Source organism: Lichenostomus cassidix, chromosome 2, assembly GCF_008360975.1.
Source record: "Lichenostomus cassidix isolate B80296 chromosome 2, HeHo_3.0, whole genome shotgun sequence".
Taxonomy (NCBI): domain Eukaryota; kingdom Metazoa; phylum Chordata; class Aves; order Passeriformes; family Meliphagidae; genus Lichenostomus; species Lichenostomus cassidix.
This window is the reverse complement of record NC_139482.1, coordinates 47,753,459-47,768,415: the sequence shown is the minus strand read 5'-3', so window position 1 is coordinate 47,768,415 and position 14,957 is coordinate 47,753,459. Positions and strand designations below refer to the sequence as shown.

Below are 14,957 nucleotides of genomic sequence, written 5' to 3'. Positions count from 1 at the left end.
CTACTGTCAGACATCACAGGCAAAATGACAACTTGACAGGATTGGTGGATTTCTACAACTGAAGCCAGTAACAATGTTATGATTTAACTTGTCACTTTCCCAAAGCAAGTACACCAAACAATTTTGCTTCTAGGCCACTCATTCAGTAATTCAATTTTGCTTGCAAAAAGCACAGAATAATGCTTTAAGCATCTGAGGAAAAAAAACAACTGATATCAAAATACGTATCTCAAGTACCATAATTTACTGAACTTTTTAATACCCGGGTTGCCTTTGAGTACTTGACACAGCACAGATTTATAGTTAAGTATCCACTTCTGTTCAGCCCTAGCAAAATTACAAGTTCAAGGGCAGAATAATCAGAGATATCCTTAGTCAAAGACTCCCAAGTACTCTAAACACTCTACCCCTGCATATCCAAATTACTATGGCTGGCAGAAGTAAGTAGGAAACAGTAGAAACAATACAAAAAGTTGTAAAGATGACCTGTCAGTAAAACTGTAAATGTGTTGTAAAACTATGTAAATTCAGAAAACACAGCACATCTGATCATGTAATTAAAATTGACTTTACTATCAATAAACACTCACTACTATTCACTTTACCTGTACTATCTGATGCATTAAGTTGTGTTTGGAATAGTTTAGGATATGTTTTTCAGTATTTCCAGCTCTCTCAGTTCTTCTTTTCCTCAGCTACCTGAAACACCTGGAAACACCTTTCTCTTGACCTCATTAAGATTTTCAAATGGAGCCTTGTCAGGTTTAGTGGTTTGGCCAGAAGATGACACATTAAATTGTTTAAAGAAAACTGGAAAGGTCCTACCTTTAGCCCAGGCTTTTTTCTCGTAGATTTCCTCTATTGCATCTGAAATTTTCTTAATATTCTCCTTGATTTTCCTCTGGCATAAGTTGGAACCTTCTTTATATACCAAAAGGTCTTGGGTGTAACCCCTTTCTGTAATGGCCTCCACTACTTCCAGCCCATCATGTATTATTGGATCTATCTTTCTTCTGAAAAACTCAGCGTAATGTCTGTAGGCAGCATGGTTAGTTGTGTGTTCTACTGTGTTTCTATGCTCCATGTAGGCCTCACTGGCCACAGAAACTGCATTTCCTTCTGCATGCAACTTTTCGTCCCCATTGCTCTCTGTCAGTGTCAGAGGTTCAGAAGTGTCTGCCTCCATGCTTTCTGACCGGCTGAAATAGTTCTCAGAGCTCTGGATGAATCTGATGCCACAGAGGTCACACTGGGTTTGGTCAATATCTGCTTTTTTGAATATCTCTGATAAAAATTCCTCCTCCTTCATTGCAACAGGATGAACTCTGGAGCACGCCTTCCTTTTCCACATCACATATAGGGAAATCAAATGGAACACATGATACAGCTGGCGTCGAGCAGATGCTTTCTGCTCTTGCTTCTGTTGCTTGCTGAGTGCAATGACTTCCAGGGGATCCTTTTGGTCCTCTAAGCAATGAACATCTTCAAATTCCTCTTCTAGCTCATCAGCATATTCTATTTCATCCAAAGAGGTTATAAATCTGTCAATGTTTATGCGTTCATAGTGGATGCCCCGGATGGGTACGTGCCCCTGAGTGTAGGCAGTGTCCCATGTCCAGTGGCAGTCAACCAAGTGCTCTTCATCTCGCTTTGTCAGCAGCTCCTGCAGACCTGCAGCAACTTCTCTTACATTGCTGGCATCACTCACTTGTTCCACCACCCTGAGCAATCTTTCAGGTATTTTAGAGGGAGTGTCTTTTCTCATTGATTTCAGCATTGCCTTGATTTCAGGAAAGAGGTGGCGTAAGAGGGATCTATATTTAGCACTCTGCACCTGGTCAGCATTGAGTAACATCACTAAGCACAACACTACTGTCCGCTCAGCCTCCCCCGAAATTATGCAATCAGGATCCCTGAACGCATCCAGGAGGACATTGAACCTTCCATCAACACCACACAACACTTCTGCTAGATAACAGAGATGAGATCGGAAATACTGTACAGCTGTGTATGTGTCCTTTGGTCTATACTCCTGTATAACAGAAAATGTGTCCTTAAGTTCTTTGTGATGGTCCTTGCGTCTGAACAAAAACTCCCAGTAATGAAGGAGAGCAATGTAACTCTTCGGAAGGCAGACAGTAATGTTCTTGGAGAGACGCATCAGAACAGCACAACAGAGAATATACTGGAATTCCAACAACATCACCGTATTTCCTATGCTTGGAATCAGGTATCTTGTGCATTTCTTTATCAGAACATTCATGAAACGGAAAAAAAATCTTTTACAGTTTTCAGGGTTGTTATGAACATAGAATTGCTCAAGTGAATTTTCAAGAAGTCGAATGAAGCACAAGTGTGTTCCTCCCGCATTTTCAGCATTTTTGTCAGGTAGCAACATACCATGTCTGCCCTCTATTCCTTTGGTCTTTTCTCCCTGGCCTTTATTCTTTGGCAAACTTTTTGCCTTTGCCAAAGCAAACTTTAACTCTCTGTTATAATCATCCTCTTCTTTAAAAAGAAGTTTCTCAAATTCTTCAGGATATCCTGAAGATAAGATAAAAACCTTCATGGCACTTAGCCACAAGTCAGTTGACTCTCTTCTGGCTGCAGTGTTTTCATTATTAAACATAAATGTGATGTACTTCTTCAACATCTCTCTACAGGGTTTGGAAATAATACTACTGAATTGCAGTATTTCTTTGCATGCCTTTGGGTTCTCAGACAGTATTCTCAAATGAAAATGATTAGGGAAAAACATTCCTAGGAGGGCTTTACATGATGCATATTTGTCTGGAGGCAAAATGTCATCAAAGCTTTTGCACTGATTCAGTAGCTCTTTAGGAAAAGTGCATGTGGCTTCCAACAACAGTCCATTTATTGCCACCAGATGCATTTTACACTGAAATATTGTCTTTGCTTCACAGCGCAACAGGGGCCTGTGGTAACCCCTACAGGTTTTATCTTCACAATTCAATCCAGCAATGAACTTCACACACATATCAGGGTACTTCTTGTTCAGCAGCTCATGGATGATAGAGCACAACCTGCTTAACAAGTGCTGCTTCAAAGCTGATTTTACATTCTCTGTGCTTACTGAGAAATCACCTTTTGCCTTCCTCTCTTTTAGATTTGGCTTGTCTAACAAAAACTTGAGAATGGGTTCAGCTTCATTTTGAGACACCTGACAACTGTCACCTGTTGGGACAATCCCAAAATAGGCAAAGCATAACTTCACCATATCTTTCTCTGCATTGGTGACTGCTTTCTTCAGAGCCCTAACAAGACTCAGAAGAGCCACCAAGCCACGTGTTGCCATGAAGAGGATCTCCTCACTAGGAGTGCTGCAGCGACATAATGCAAAGAGAGCTTCAACTGCACCAGCAGAATGATTCAGAGATAGGAACTGACAGTATGCATTGCTCAGCTTCTTGAAGTCCCCTTTCAGAGCTCCCTGCAAAAACACAGCCTCAGCAATGCCAGACTTCTGCCCAGTTTGTTCACAAAGTTCCAGGGCTTCTCTTAGGATGATCTCCACGCTCCCCAGGTATGATTCTGAACCGTGACTCAGCCTGGCACGGGCTTCAGCAAGCAAACACAATGCACGAAACTCTTTTATAGCCGTGAGGTTGGCTGCTTCCAGAGCAAACCCGTGTTGTTTCATTAACTTTGCAGCCTCCTCCTGGCGGTCCTTCCTTTTCAGTAAGTCTGCTGTTTGGTGTAAGCATCCGCGAGACTTCAGAAACTCAAGCTGATCCTCTATATCAAGTTTTGAGAGGACTTGCATCATTTCCTCAGTCCTGTTCATACTCAGGTATTTTGCAGCTGCTTCCAAATACAACTGATTTGCTGTACAGGAGAGTTTGGAAACCATTTGCCCTTTTGCATTCAACATATCTTCATATCTGAAATAACAGTTACATCAATTTACTACCACAGATGACAAATCTAGACAAAAAAGTACTGCATTAAAAAAAAAAAAACCAAACAAATAATTGCCCCTAGAAGCCCTTCGTTCAAAAAGGCCAACTATTTCATGTGATATGCCTGTCATGCGAAAGAGTATCACATAATCTTAAACAATCTACAGAAAGAAATTGATTACAACATAAGGCTGTCAGAATCGAGATGATTCAAACTTCTGGTGCAAACAAGATCGCAAGGTTTACAGCATTAGTGAAGCTTTCTCCACACTGTCCAATCAATGTACAAATAATTTTAACACATTTTATCAGTGCTGATCTTCTATTTATAAATAAATATAAATTTCAGTGAATTTTCCATGGGTCAATATATACAATATTCTGTAAAATTCACATCAACTCATCAGTTTAGAGAGAATTCTTTCAAGTCTGTTTTATGTATCTGCATATACTTTGTAGCTTATTGAGTGTCTGAGCAAAATGCCTGGCTGCATGTTTTATAACATGTACTTTAGAATATTCGGTAACTATTAAAGGTTGATGTAAAATTATTACATAATCCCCTAAGCCAGTTTTGTGAAGTATTCTCTCCCGCTTGCTGAGAATAACTAAATTTTTCCTGTTGAGTGAGTAAATTATCATTAGCTTTTTGTTATCATCTTTCTCATTATACCCGTGGGAGTGCAGATTTTTTGTATCTATGCTGACAAATTTGCATTAATGTTTTGGGGAGCTGATTTGAAAACTTTTTAGTTGGCTAGGTGACTTTAATGCTTGAACTATTTGATCAAACCATGTCTATATTTTAAAGAAGCTTTAATCATTCAAAAAGCAGTTATGATTACTAAAGGTACATCACAAAGGATTTGTGTAAAACAAAGTCAGTAGACAAAACCCTTGTAAAAATTTTTCAGTGAACCAGCTGCATTATGTGGAATTTGGAAATGGAAAAGAGAATTATACTTCAATACACTCTTGCAAGACACACCTTTCAACTGCCTTTGCTGCTTCTTCATAGAGTTCTTCCTGACAATACATTTTAATGGCCAGATCAAACTCCTCAATTAGTTCGTAACATTCAGATGCTTCTCTGTAGCACTGGCATTTCTGATAGTAAACTGCAGCATCTTTCATCTGCAATGCAGAAGTCAGGAATGAAAATGAAGTGCTCTAAAGAGTCAGAACTACATTGAATAGAATAAATCTAGTAATTCTATCATGTGTCTCACAAAGACATAAACTTTAATAAAATGTAATCAAAATATCTGAATGTAATAAAATATGTATTACAGTAATCATCATTAAAACTGAAGAGATTGTTTAAAAAAAATTAAATATTTGTGTCTGAAAAACTAGAGTGTAAAATGAAAGGTATTATAGAGTATTTTCAAAATAATTTTATCCACACAACTCTGCCTGTTGTTAGAAAACACCCCACATACTTCTGTTGACTTACAAATTTCTCAGAATGAATAGTATTAAACTAAAACAATTTCGAATGCAAAATGAGAACCCTAACTTTGTATTTTAAACTTCAAATATTTGGGAACAATCATTTTACATTCTTTTAGTGGAAATACACTACAATTAAAAAATATTACATATTGCTAGCACACTACTATACCCCTTCCAAGTTTTAAGGTTCCATTTAGATGGCTGTAATGAGTGAAGTTTCAGTATCATCATTCAGAATACTGAATGAAGCCAACAGTTCCAGTTTCATGACGTCAGTCAGTCACTAACTTTTGACAGCAAATGACCACTAATGACACTTGAGGAAAGCTAAAGAAATAAACCCAGCCTGCATAATTGCATCATTCTCCACTTCATTCCTCTTCTGCCTATTCTCAGACAAATGCTTCCTTTTGAAAAGCCCAGCTTAAAGAGCTTGTTTAGTTCAGCTATTACCATGCCACAGAAAGATACTACTACTTTCTGAGTAATGTGCGAGCACAAAAAGCTGTAAGAAAAGAAAAGTGATTAGGTGAGGATTTAATACCTTTCCCAACTTTTTACACAGTTCTGCACAAAGACGGAACTCCTTTGATTGAATCAGACATTTTAGTGATAGTTTTGGTTCTCCGCATTCCAAGTAAGTTTTAGCCAGTGTCATATATTCCAGCTGTTTTTCCCTGTAGAAAGTAAAAGAAAATTACCACTAACATCCAAATTAAGTTTAGGATCATGTGATCTGTCACTGAATCCAACCAACATAGGCATTATTTTTCACACATTACCTGATGAGTTATGGCCTTACAATTATTTATATTTTGGGCACACACTGCTCTGTCCTGAAGTCTGTTCCAAAACATGACTGCTCCAGCAGTCAAAAGATACTTTTGTGGTTTTTTTTAACTAATGTCTAGTACTGTGGTTTTTGTACTGCTTCTCTTTTCTAGCTTAACTTGTTCTCTCCTTTCTGCTGTTTAGCTCCAATGTCATTAGAGACACAATCAAATATGTTCCCAGGCTTTGTTTTGTATAAGCAAACAATCCCAGCATTTCTGGAACACTGCACCATGATCTAGATTGAATTCATGATTCTCAGCCCTGGAGAATCAGAACTGAACAGAGCATTTCATATAACAGAACACATAGGAATCTTACTTAAGCTACCAGCATTAATACCTCTGTTAAAAAAAATGCCTCTTTGACAGCTTCATTATTACATATGTTCTATCAACTTTACATATCCTAATAAATCAAATTCCTTCTCCTCAAATTTTATGCGATTGACAAGCACCCCAGCATACAGTGAACTGAGAAAAAGTTTTATCAGTCCCATCAACAATTTCTCTATGATCATGAAATTTTGTGAGCATCCTTATACTTCTAACCACTAATATCAAGCATGTAATTAAAAAAATAAAACCTCAACTACCTCCAGTAATAGTATTTCTCTAGACCCTTTCCATCTTCTCCCTTGTGTGCTGCCTTCCTCTGAGCTAGTCATTCCTTTCCCACTCTGCTATCATTGCTGGTTTCTGGTCTCCCTAGCATGAACAGGAACTGATTCACTTAGGTCTAGATATCTCCCCATTAAGCTTTTTCTTGCCTTATTTGAGATGAGTCCCAAAGAGTTTCCCAGCCTCTTCAGGAAACTGCAATCTCTCTCCCCTGTCAAACCCTTGAGCTATTTTACTCAGCTGAAATCATGAACTAAATGATTCATCTCAAAATCTGTTCCTTTAAAACTGTCCTTTGATTCAGATCTAGTTCTGCTTGTTTAGTTTAAATTGACTTCACCACACTAATTTTACCCCAAAGCTCACTTTTTGCTAGCCACTTTTCTTCTCCAATGTACACCACCATTCCCTTTCCTTTGTTGAGTGAATATGCAGTGGGATTAACTGATGTTGAGCACTGCTGATGGCATATGCTCTTCTATCTATGTCTAAGAATATGAAGCCTCTTGACGTAATGCAAATCCTATTGCTTTTCTCTCACACAACCAGTAAGCCCTTGCAATGGCCACAATTCATTTGGACAGCTCTTCCATTACTCCCCAAAGGGAGCAGTGTCCCGGATCCTGCAGTGCCAGACTTCCTAATTTCTTAAATCTCTTCTGCCACCCACAAACACATAAAGACAGCCCTCCCACACTGCTCTCCAATGTCTCTACTCTGGTCCCACAGCTGTGGTGTGAATCTCTCCATCCACACCCCTGCAGGGTGTAGCACTGCAGAGTGACACTGGCTCATCTGCACTGACACTTACCTTGGGCTGCTTTTCTTCGCGTGCACTTTGAGAACAGCGTCGTGTGTCAGGGCCAGTTTTGACTTCTCAGCTGCTCCTCCCTTTTGGTAACATTTGGCAGCCACCTGGGGTGAAATCACACACAGCATTCACAGATGTGCATCCATCCCATGGCTTATCACATAAAAGCAATACTTAATTTTACAGTCACTGTAATGGAAAGCAGAAAGACTGGCAGGGTGCCTGGAAAAAGGAAAAGGTAAAACATTGTGGTATATTTTTAGGACAAAAAGAAAAGCTTTAAAGTCAGTCCACATGTGACTAGCAAAATTAGAATATTAATTACAATATTGTACATGGAAGTAGTGAAAGTAGAATTCCTGGTAGGCTGATAGAACAAATAGCATATGCAATTTGAATGATAGCCTAAACCATTAACTGGTAAGTCACCAGGCACCTACCACATATTAATAAAAGTGAGGAAAACCAATGTGTGCAAAGTGAAATCAAAAAGCAAGGAACATTTACGCAATACTTTTATCATACCAGGCTCTTTTTGTGAAAACTAAACAAAAACACCAGGAGTTACCATGCTCCTAGCAAGGTCTGCTTCATTATCACCCTGCTTATCCTTTATTCTATCCATTAATTGCTTCTGTTTGGAAATTGCACATTGCAAGCCACTCTTAGAACTGCCAAAGTCACCAGATAATGTCTTCTTAAGGTAGCACTGATAAGCAAAGATCAGGGTTATAAAGAAAACAGATTAGCAGATAATACAGCTAATACATTTCAGACTTTGAATTTATTTTTTTTTAACTGTGTGGGTTTTTTATTTAAACTCTTTTCTGTACATTTAGGAAATTTCCTTTTATTTTCAAGTAAAGATAAAGACTGCATAGTGGCAGCCGATTATTTTGGGGTTTTGCCTTATTATATATACCTATTTTCCCTTCAAAGAATTAAATGCTGCTACCAGCAAAACACAGGAGCTTTCCCTCTGCCGTGATCAAACAAGTATCTAAAATTTTATTTTATAGAATCACAGAACATCTCAAATTGAAAGGGATTGATTAGGATCATAGAGGCCAACTTACTGCTCCCTGCAGGACTACCTAAAACAAACCCACATGACTAAGAGTGTCAACCAGATGCTTTTTGAACTCTGAACTCATGGCTTAATGCCATGACCACTTTCCTGGGGTGGCGGACCACTTTCTCAATGAAGAGTCCTTTTCTGCGTCCAATCTGATCTTTGTCTGATGCAACTTCATTCCATTTCCTCATGTCCTATCACTGATCACCAGAGAAGAGATCAGGATCTTCCCTTGAGGAAGTTGTAGACTGTGATAAGGTTACCCCTCAGCCATCTCTTCTCCACGCTGAATGAGCCAAGTGACTTTAGCTGCTCTTCTTAAAATGTGTCCTCTAGAGCAGTCCTGCAATGGCAGGGGGGTTGCAACTAGAGGATCCTTAAGGTCTCTTCCAAACCAAACCATACCATTCTATGACTTTTTACCATCTTGGTCACCTTCCTCTGGACACACTCTAATAGTCTGATGCCCCTCTTATATTGTGGTGCCCAAAACTGCCCAAGGTACTCAAGGTGAGTCTGCAGCAGCAGAGAGCAGAGCAGGACAATCACCTTCTCTGACCAGCTCACAATGCTGTATTTGATGCAGCCAGAACACAGTTTGCCTTTTTCACTGTCAGAGCACACTGCTGGCTTATATTCAACTTGCCATCAACCCAAACCTCCAGATCTCTTTTCATGCAGCTGCTCTCCAGCCTCTCATTCCCTCATTTGAATGTAGAACCAGGATTACTCCATCCTGGGTGCAGAGTCCAGCACTTGTTAAATTTCATGTTTGACTATGATGATTGCCCACCAGTTTATCAAGGTCTCTCTGAAGGGCCTCTCTACCCTCAAGGGTATGAACAGCTCCTCCCAATTTAGTGTCCTCCTAATTTAGTATTGTTGGCAAACATATTTAATGTACACTCAATTCCTGTGTCCAAATAATTTATAAACACATTAAAGAGCACAAGCCCTTAACTTGAGCATTGGGGAATCCAACTAGTGACAGGCCACCAGCTTGATATAATCCCATTTATATAACTCTTTGAGCCTGACCTGTCAACCAGTTTCTCACCTAATGTATTATGGACTTTTCTAGCTGTGTGCTGAACATTTCATCCAGAATGAAGAGAGAATGTGAGAGACAGTATTAAAATCTTTGCTAAAACTAAAATATACCACATCTACTGGCTTCTCTTGGTCAACCAGATGAGTGACCTTGTCATTAAAGGAAATTAAGTTGGTTGAGTAGGACTTTCTCATAGTGAACCTGTGCTGGCTATGACTAATGGCTGCATTATCTTTTAAGTGTTATTTTCAGTAACTCCCAGAATAACTTTCTCCATAATTTTACCAAGCACCAAAGTGACACTGAAAGGCCTGTAATTACCAGGGTCTTCCTTCTTACCCTTCCTAAAAACTGGGACATTTGCCAGCTTCCAGTTGACTGGGACCTCTCCAAACTACCAAGACCTTTGAAAAATAGTGGAAAGGGGCCCCACAATAAAATGGGCCAGCTCATTCAGTACCTGGAATTAATCCTATCAAGCCCCATAGATTTATGTGCATCCAGCTGCAGCAGCAAGTCTCAAACTTGTGCAGAGTCAGCTGGGAGTTCATCATCCTCCAAGTCACAGCATTCCAGCATATCATCATTGTTAAATGCCAAGGTGAACAAGGCATTAAACATCTCTGCTTCACCTATGTCCCTGTCTCTGAGGTGAATGACCTCATTAAGTAATGGACCAGTGTTATATCCAATCCTCCTTTTGCTGTTAATGTGTTTTAAAATGACCTTTTTGTCATCCTTCACAGAGCTGGACAGCTTGAGCTATGCTCTAACTTTGGCCACACAAATTTTCTCCCTGCAGTGACAAACAGCATCTCTGATGTCCTGTGTTGCCTCCCCTTGCTTCCAGTGTGCACACACTTTCCCTTTTCTCTGAAGTTCAACAAGAGGATTCGTGTTCAGTCAAGCCAGACTCTGCCCCACTTGCTTGACTTCTAACACTTTGGAACTGCCTGCTCCTGCACTCTTCAGAGACAGCCCTTATAATTTGCCTACCATTCACAAATTCCCATGGGACCTTTCTAATTAGGTCCTTCTGCAGGCAAAGTCTGCTCTCCCCATATCCAGGGTCAAAGGTTTGCAGGCCTTTTTCCTCTACAGTCAAGAATTTGAAACTCAGTTACTTTGTGGCCACTGTGACCAAGACAGATACAAATCACCACTTTACTCACCAGTCCCCCTCTGTTTACATACAACAAACGTAGGAGGTCACCTTTCCTTAGTCAGCTCCCTTAGTACCAGAAATTATCTTCAACATGATCCAGAAATTTCCTGGACCTGCTTGTGACCACTGTATGATTTTCCCAGTTGATGTCTGGGAAGTTAAAATCACCCATAAGGACAAGACCAGTTGATCTAGAGATATCCCTTGTCTCCCTGTTGAATATTTCATTTGTGTTGTCGTCCTGACTGACTTTTGCTTCAATCCCATTAACTGTTACCCCATATCTGGACTGTATTAACTATGAACTTAGGAAACAAAAGACTGTAAAATCTCCATATTCTTTAAACTGAAAGGAAATGAAACCATCATTTTACTACACCAAATTAGTACACTTCCAACAAATCCTTTCATTTTCCTACAGTATGTACAATGATATTGTCAAGAACATGGTTTAGATTCACAGATTTAAGTCAATTCTGATTGTTGCTAATAATTGTTTTCCCAACTGTCGTTCATTTGAGTGCATTAAAGTGTTTTTCCCTCATGGGACTGCAAATTTCTGAGCAGTGACTTTAAAGTTACAAACAATAGGCTTGCTCTCTCTGCTCACTTCTTGTAAGACATTTACAAGTAGTCTGTAGACACCTACACAGCTACAAGCCACAAACTAAGACAGACTGCTACAGAACAACTGAAGATTTACAGATAATTTTATAGATACAGAGAAAAAAAGGTTTCAGAATAAGCAAAAATCCTTATTTCAGAGAAACATATGTTCCTACCTCCCAGAACTGGTGTTTGGCATAGTAGTCTCCCTGTGCAATCCATTCTTCTGGAGTTGAAGTTTTAGCAAACATGCTGTCATCTAAGTCTACAAGGGCAGGGGTGACCATTTTATGTTAGAATGGATAAACCACAGAAACCACTTATCATGTACCAAAACTAAGCATTATCTCACAATGTTCCAAAGCTCTACAATTTGTGCTTACACCAGTAATGGCAACTATGAGTCAAGTGTGTTAATACTGTTGTGTGAGGCTACCAGTGAGAACACAAAAAACCCCAGAGTTTGGCTGGAGACTGGGCTGGTAAGTGGCTGAAACTGAATTAACACAGCAGAATACCTGACTACAAATTGACCACTTTAGGCTACAAATATCTGCAGCCACCAGGGTCCATTGAGCTCTCTCTTCACAGTAATTGGCTGAGAAGCAGTGACCTGATCTCCCTTTGCATAGGATCACCTCTTAAGGTCACCCCTCGAGGCTGAGAGATGCCTTATCCGACACCAGACATTGGTGGGCTGGTAAATGACATTTTTGCATGTGTGTAACATTTAACATAGGTATAGCAAGCTTATGTAAAAAGTAGAGTATTGACCACCATCCATCTGCACTTAATGAAAATTTTACATATCTGAATTTACTGGTTAGAACTCAATAAACTAACTCCAAGATCAAATCTGTCTGAGGGATCCCTGACTCTTCTCCTGTGACAGCAAGGAAACTTAAACTGGTGAATTAGCAATAAAGTTATATTTTAACATATACGACTGATCTTTAGAGACAAAAGAATTAAGACCCACTGAAATAAGTGGAAATTTGCAAGGGCAGTTATCAATGCGTACTGTTGAAAGGACCAAAGAATTTAACCTTCTTTATTAAACAGCCTAAAAGCAAGAAAGCATGAATAGGCTGTCCTGTTTGACAGTCCTTTAAGAAAGTTTTAGGACAACTTTACCTTTCTTTTCATCTGTTTTGACAACCTTAACAAATTTTCTTTTGATGAAATACTTAAAAGCTGGAGCTCGTTTATCAGGGTCTTCATCGAAGATCCAAAGATTGACTCTGGCTCTTGTAATTGCAGTATACAATTGCTTGAGTTCTCCATTCAGCATCTGAAGCAGAACAAAAAAAACAAATTATAAATGAAATGCCAGATGAGCTAACTTGTTAGAAAGAAATACTTTATTATAATACTTGCATACTTTACAGTTATAAAAAAACAGAAAATTCATACAGTATTAATAAGAAAGTGCTTTTAAGTAAACATGTCTAAATGTTAAATATGGGATTTCAATTACATAAGGCATTGCCCAGCTAACTTACAAGCAACTACTGCTACAAATCTAGCAGCTACAGGCATGACAGGCTGTTTTCCCTTTAACCACTTGCATGTTATTAATTTACCATACAATCCCAAAAATATCTGATTCACCAGATTCTAAGAAATTCCCTTAATTTCAAGGTAGTGACACCAATCAGAAACCAGACTATAAGAATAATAAATATTGACAAGCTGATTAGCTATTTGCTTTAATCATGGATGTTTTGCAAATATACCTGAAAGTCTATGACACAGGTTTTCTTCTCTAATCAAATTACATTTGCAAAGAATCTCTTATCTTTTAAAATCAGTATAATGTCATCATATTATATTATATTGTATTATATTAATTATATTATATAATATGTTATATTATTTTTATTATTTTTATTGTTTAATTTTTATTATACTTATTATATTACACAAATGTGAACGACTATCAAAAAGTTAAAGCATAGATAAACATGGAACCACAGGAAAAAAGGACTTCAGAAATTTCCCTGCTTTTAAGATTTAAGAATTTAATTTGTCCTTTCTATTCCCAATGTTATAAAAAACTCACCTTGTACATTTCTACATTAAATGGAATTCTCTCCTGCATACCAGTGGCATCCTCTAATGGCACTTCAATTAGCAAGTTGCTTCCTACTTGCACATCTGGATCAGGACTATAAGAAGAAATTATCTTCCACTCTTTGCTAGCCTGAAGTATCAAAAAATTGCAGTTAACTTGTATATCGTAACCAGTACTGCCTATATATGCAAAGAATAAAGTTGTATGTTGTGACCTATTCACCCCTACAAGTGAAGACGTTTCAGAGAAGAAGAGCTGAGGAAAAAATTATCTCAGGGAAGAATGTAAAGAATAATCAGCAATTTTCATCAAGAAAGCTAAACTTTATCTCAACACAACCTTTACTTGAGATACTTGTCTGTGCTGGGTGGCCATCAAGGCATATAAACAGCTTTCCCTAAAATAGCCAGTACAGAGTAACACCTTCCTGAGCTGCCCAGACAAAGGGGAGATGTGCCTCAGCCCAACAGACTGTGTAAGAACTGAGGAACAAATAAAACAAAACTGGACAAGTGCAACTGGCTTCAGCTGGCTACAACACTATATATTACTTCCTAGGCAGAGGGGACAGTTAGCATCATGATAGGAACATATATTTTATATATATATATATATATATATATATGTATATATATATATATATATATATTTATATATATATATACAGGGACTTCTAATGGGAATCACGGTTATATTGTGATTCCGATGCATATCTGGATCATCCTTGTCTTGGGATTTCAGGATACTCCTGTATCACCCTTCTAGATCCAAATCATATGCAATGTTCAATAATCAAATAAATAAAATGTGGTATTAAACATGAAAAGCTCTTTGGGTGGACTACACATTTTCAGCTAAACACCCTTATAATGATCCATCTATGGAGGATATCATGTTACCTTCACCATGGATGAGGCTCAAGTTTTAGTCCTAGGGATGAGGATTCTCCTACAAACCCCAATACCACAACAGGCAAACTCACTGAGGGCAAGTGTGCTGATTGCTGGGCCAGGCAGATCCCTGCCAGCTTGGGGCAGGATGAAAGTTAAATAAATGATGGTGGGAAAACACCCATAAATTGCAGTTTGTCATACTAAAATCTACTATCCAAGATATGTTGGAGAGATCTTGGCCTGCAGGTTAGGATGGGCAGCCACTAAGTCTCCTGGACAAGACTGACAAGCTCAGTGAGCTGGATCCACCCATATCCCATGCTGGCATTTATTCTCACCCTCAGGGTTCCAAGAAAAGATCTGGCTGGTCATTCATGTGATGAATGTATTAAGCTTCCTGTGCAACACCAGTAAATGCTAGTGCTGGTCTCAGCCAGGGGGTGGAATGGCACCTGC

At 38.8% G+C, this 14,957-nt stretch overlaps 1 protein-coding gene across 2 annotated transcripts in view; it reads right to left on the bottom strand.

The window, feature by feature from the left end:
• Positions 1–14,957, bottom strand: part of TRANK1 (tetratricopeptide repeat and ankyrin repeat containing 1) — a 51,453-nt gene that overhangs the window by 2,741 nt on the left and 33,755 nt on the right. For both annotated transcript variants that reach the window (XM_085051450.1, XM_085051451.1), the window contains exons 16-22: positions 13,597–13,737; positions 12,669–12,825; positions 11,711–11,799; positions 7,638–7,741; positions 5,920–6,052; positions 4,909–5,054; positions 826–3,902 (exon numbers count right to left, since the gene is read on the bottom strand). In XM_085051450.1, the coding sequence (XP_084907576.1) occupies positions 826–3,902; positions 4,909–5,054; positions 5,920–6,052; positions 7,638–7,741; positions 11,711–11,799; positions 12,669–12,825; positions 13,597–13,737 (3,847 nt within the window). The remainder of the gene's footprint in view (positions 1–825; positions 3,903–4,908; positions 5,055–5,919; positions 6,053–7,637; positions 7,742–11,710; positions 11,800–12,668; positions 12,826–13,596; positions 13,738–14,957) is intronic.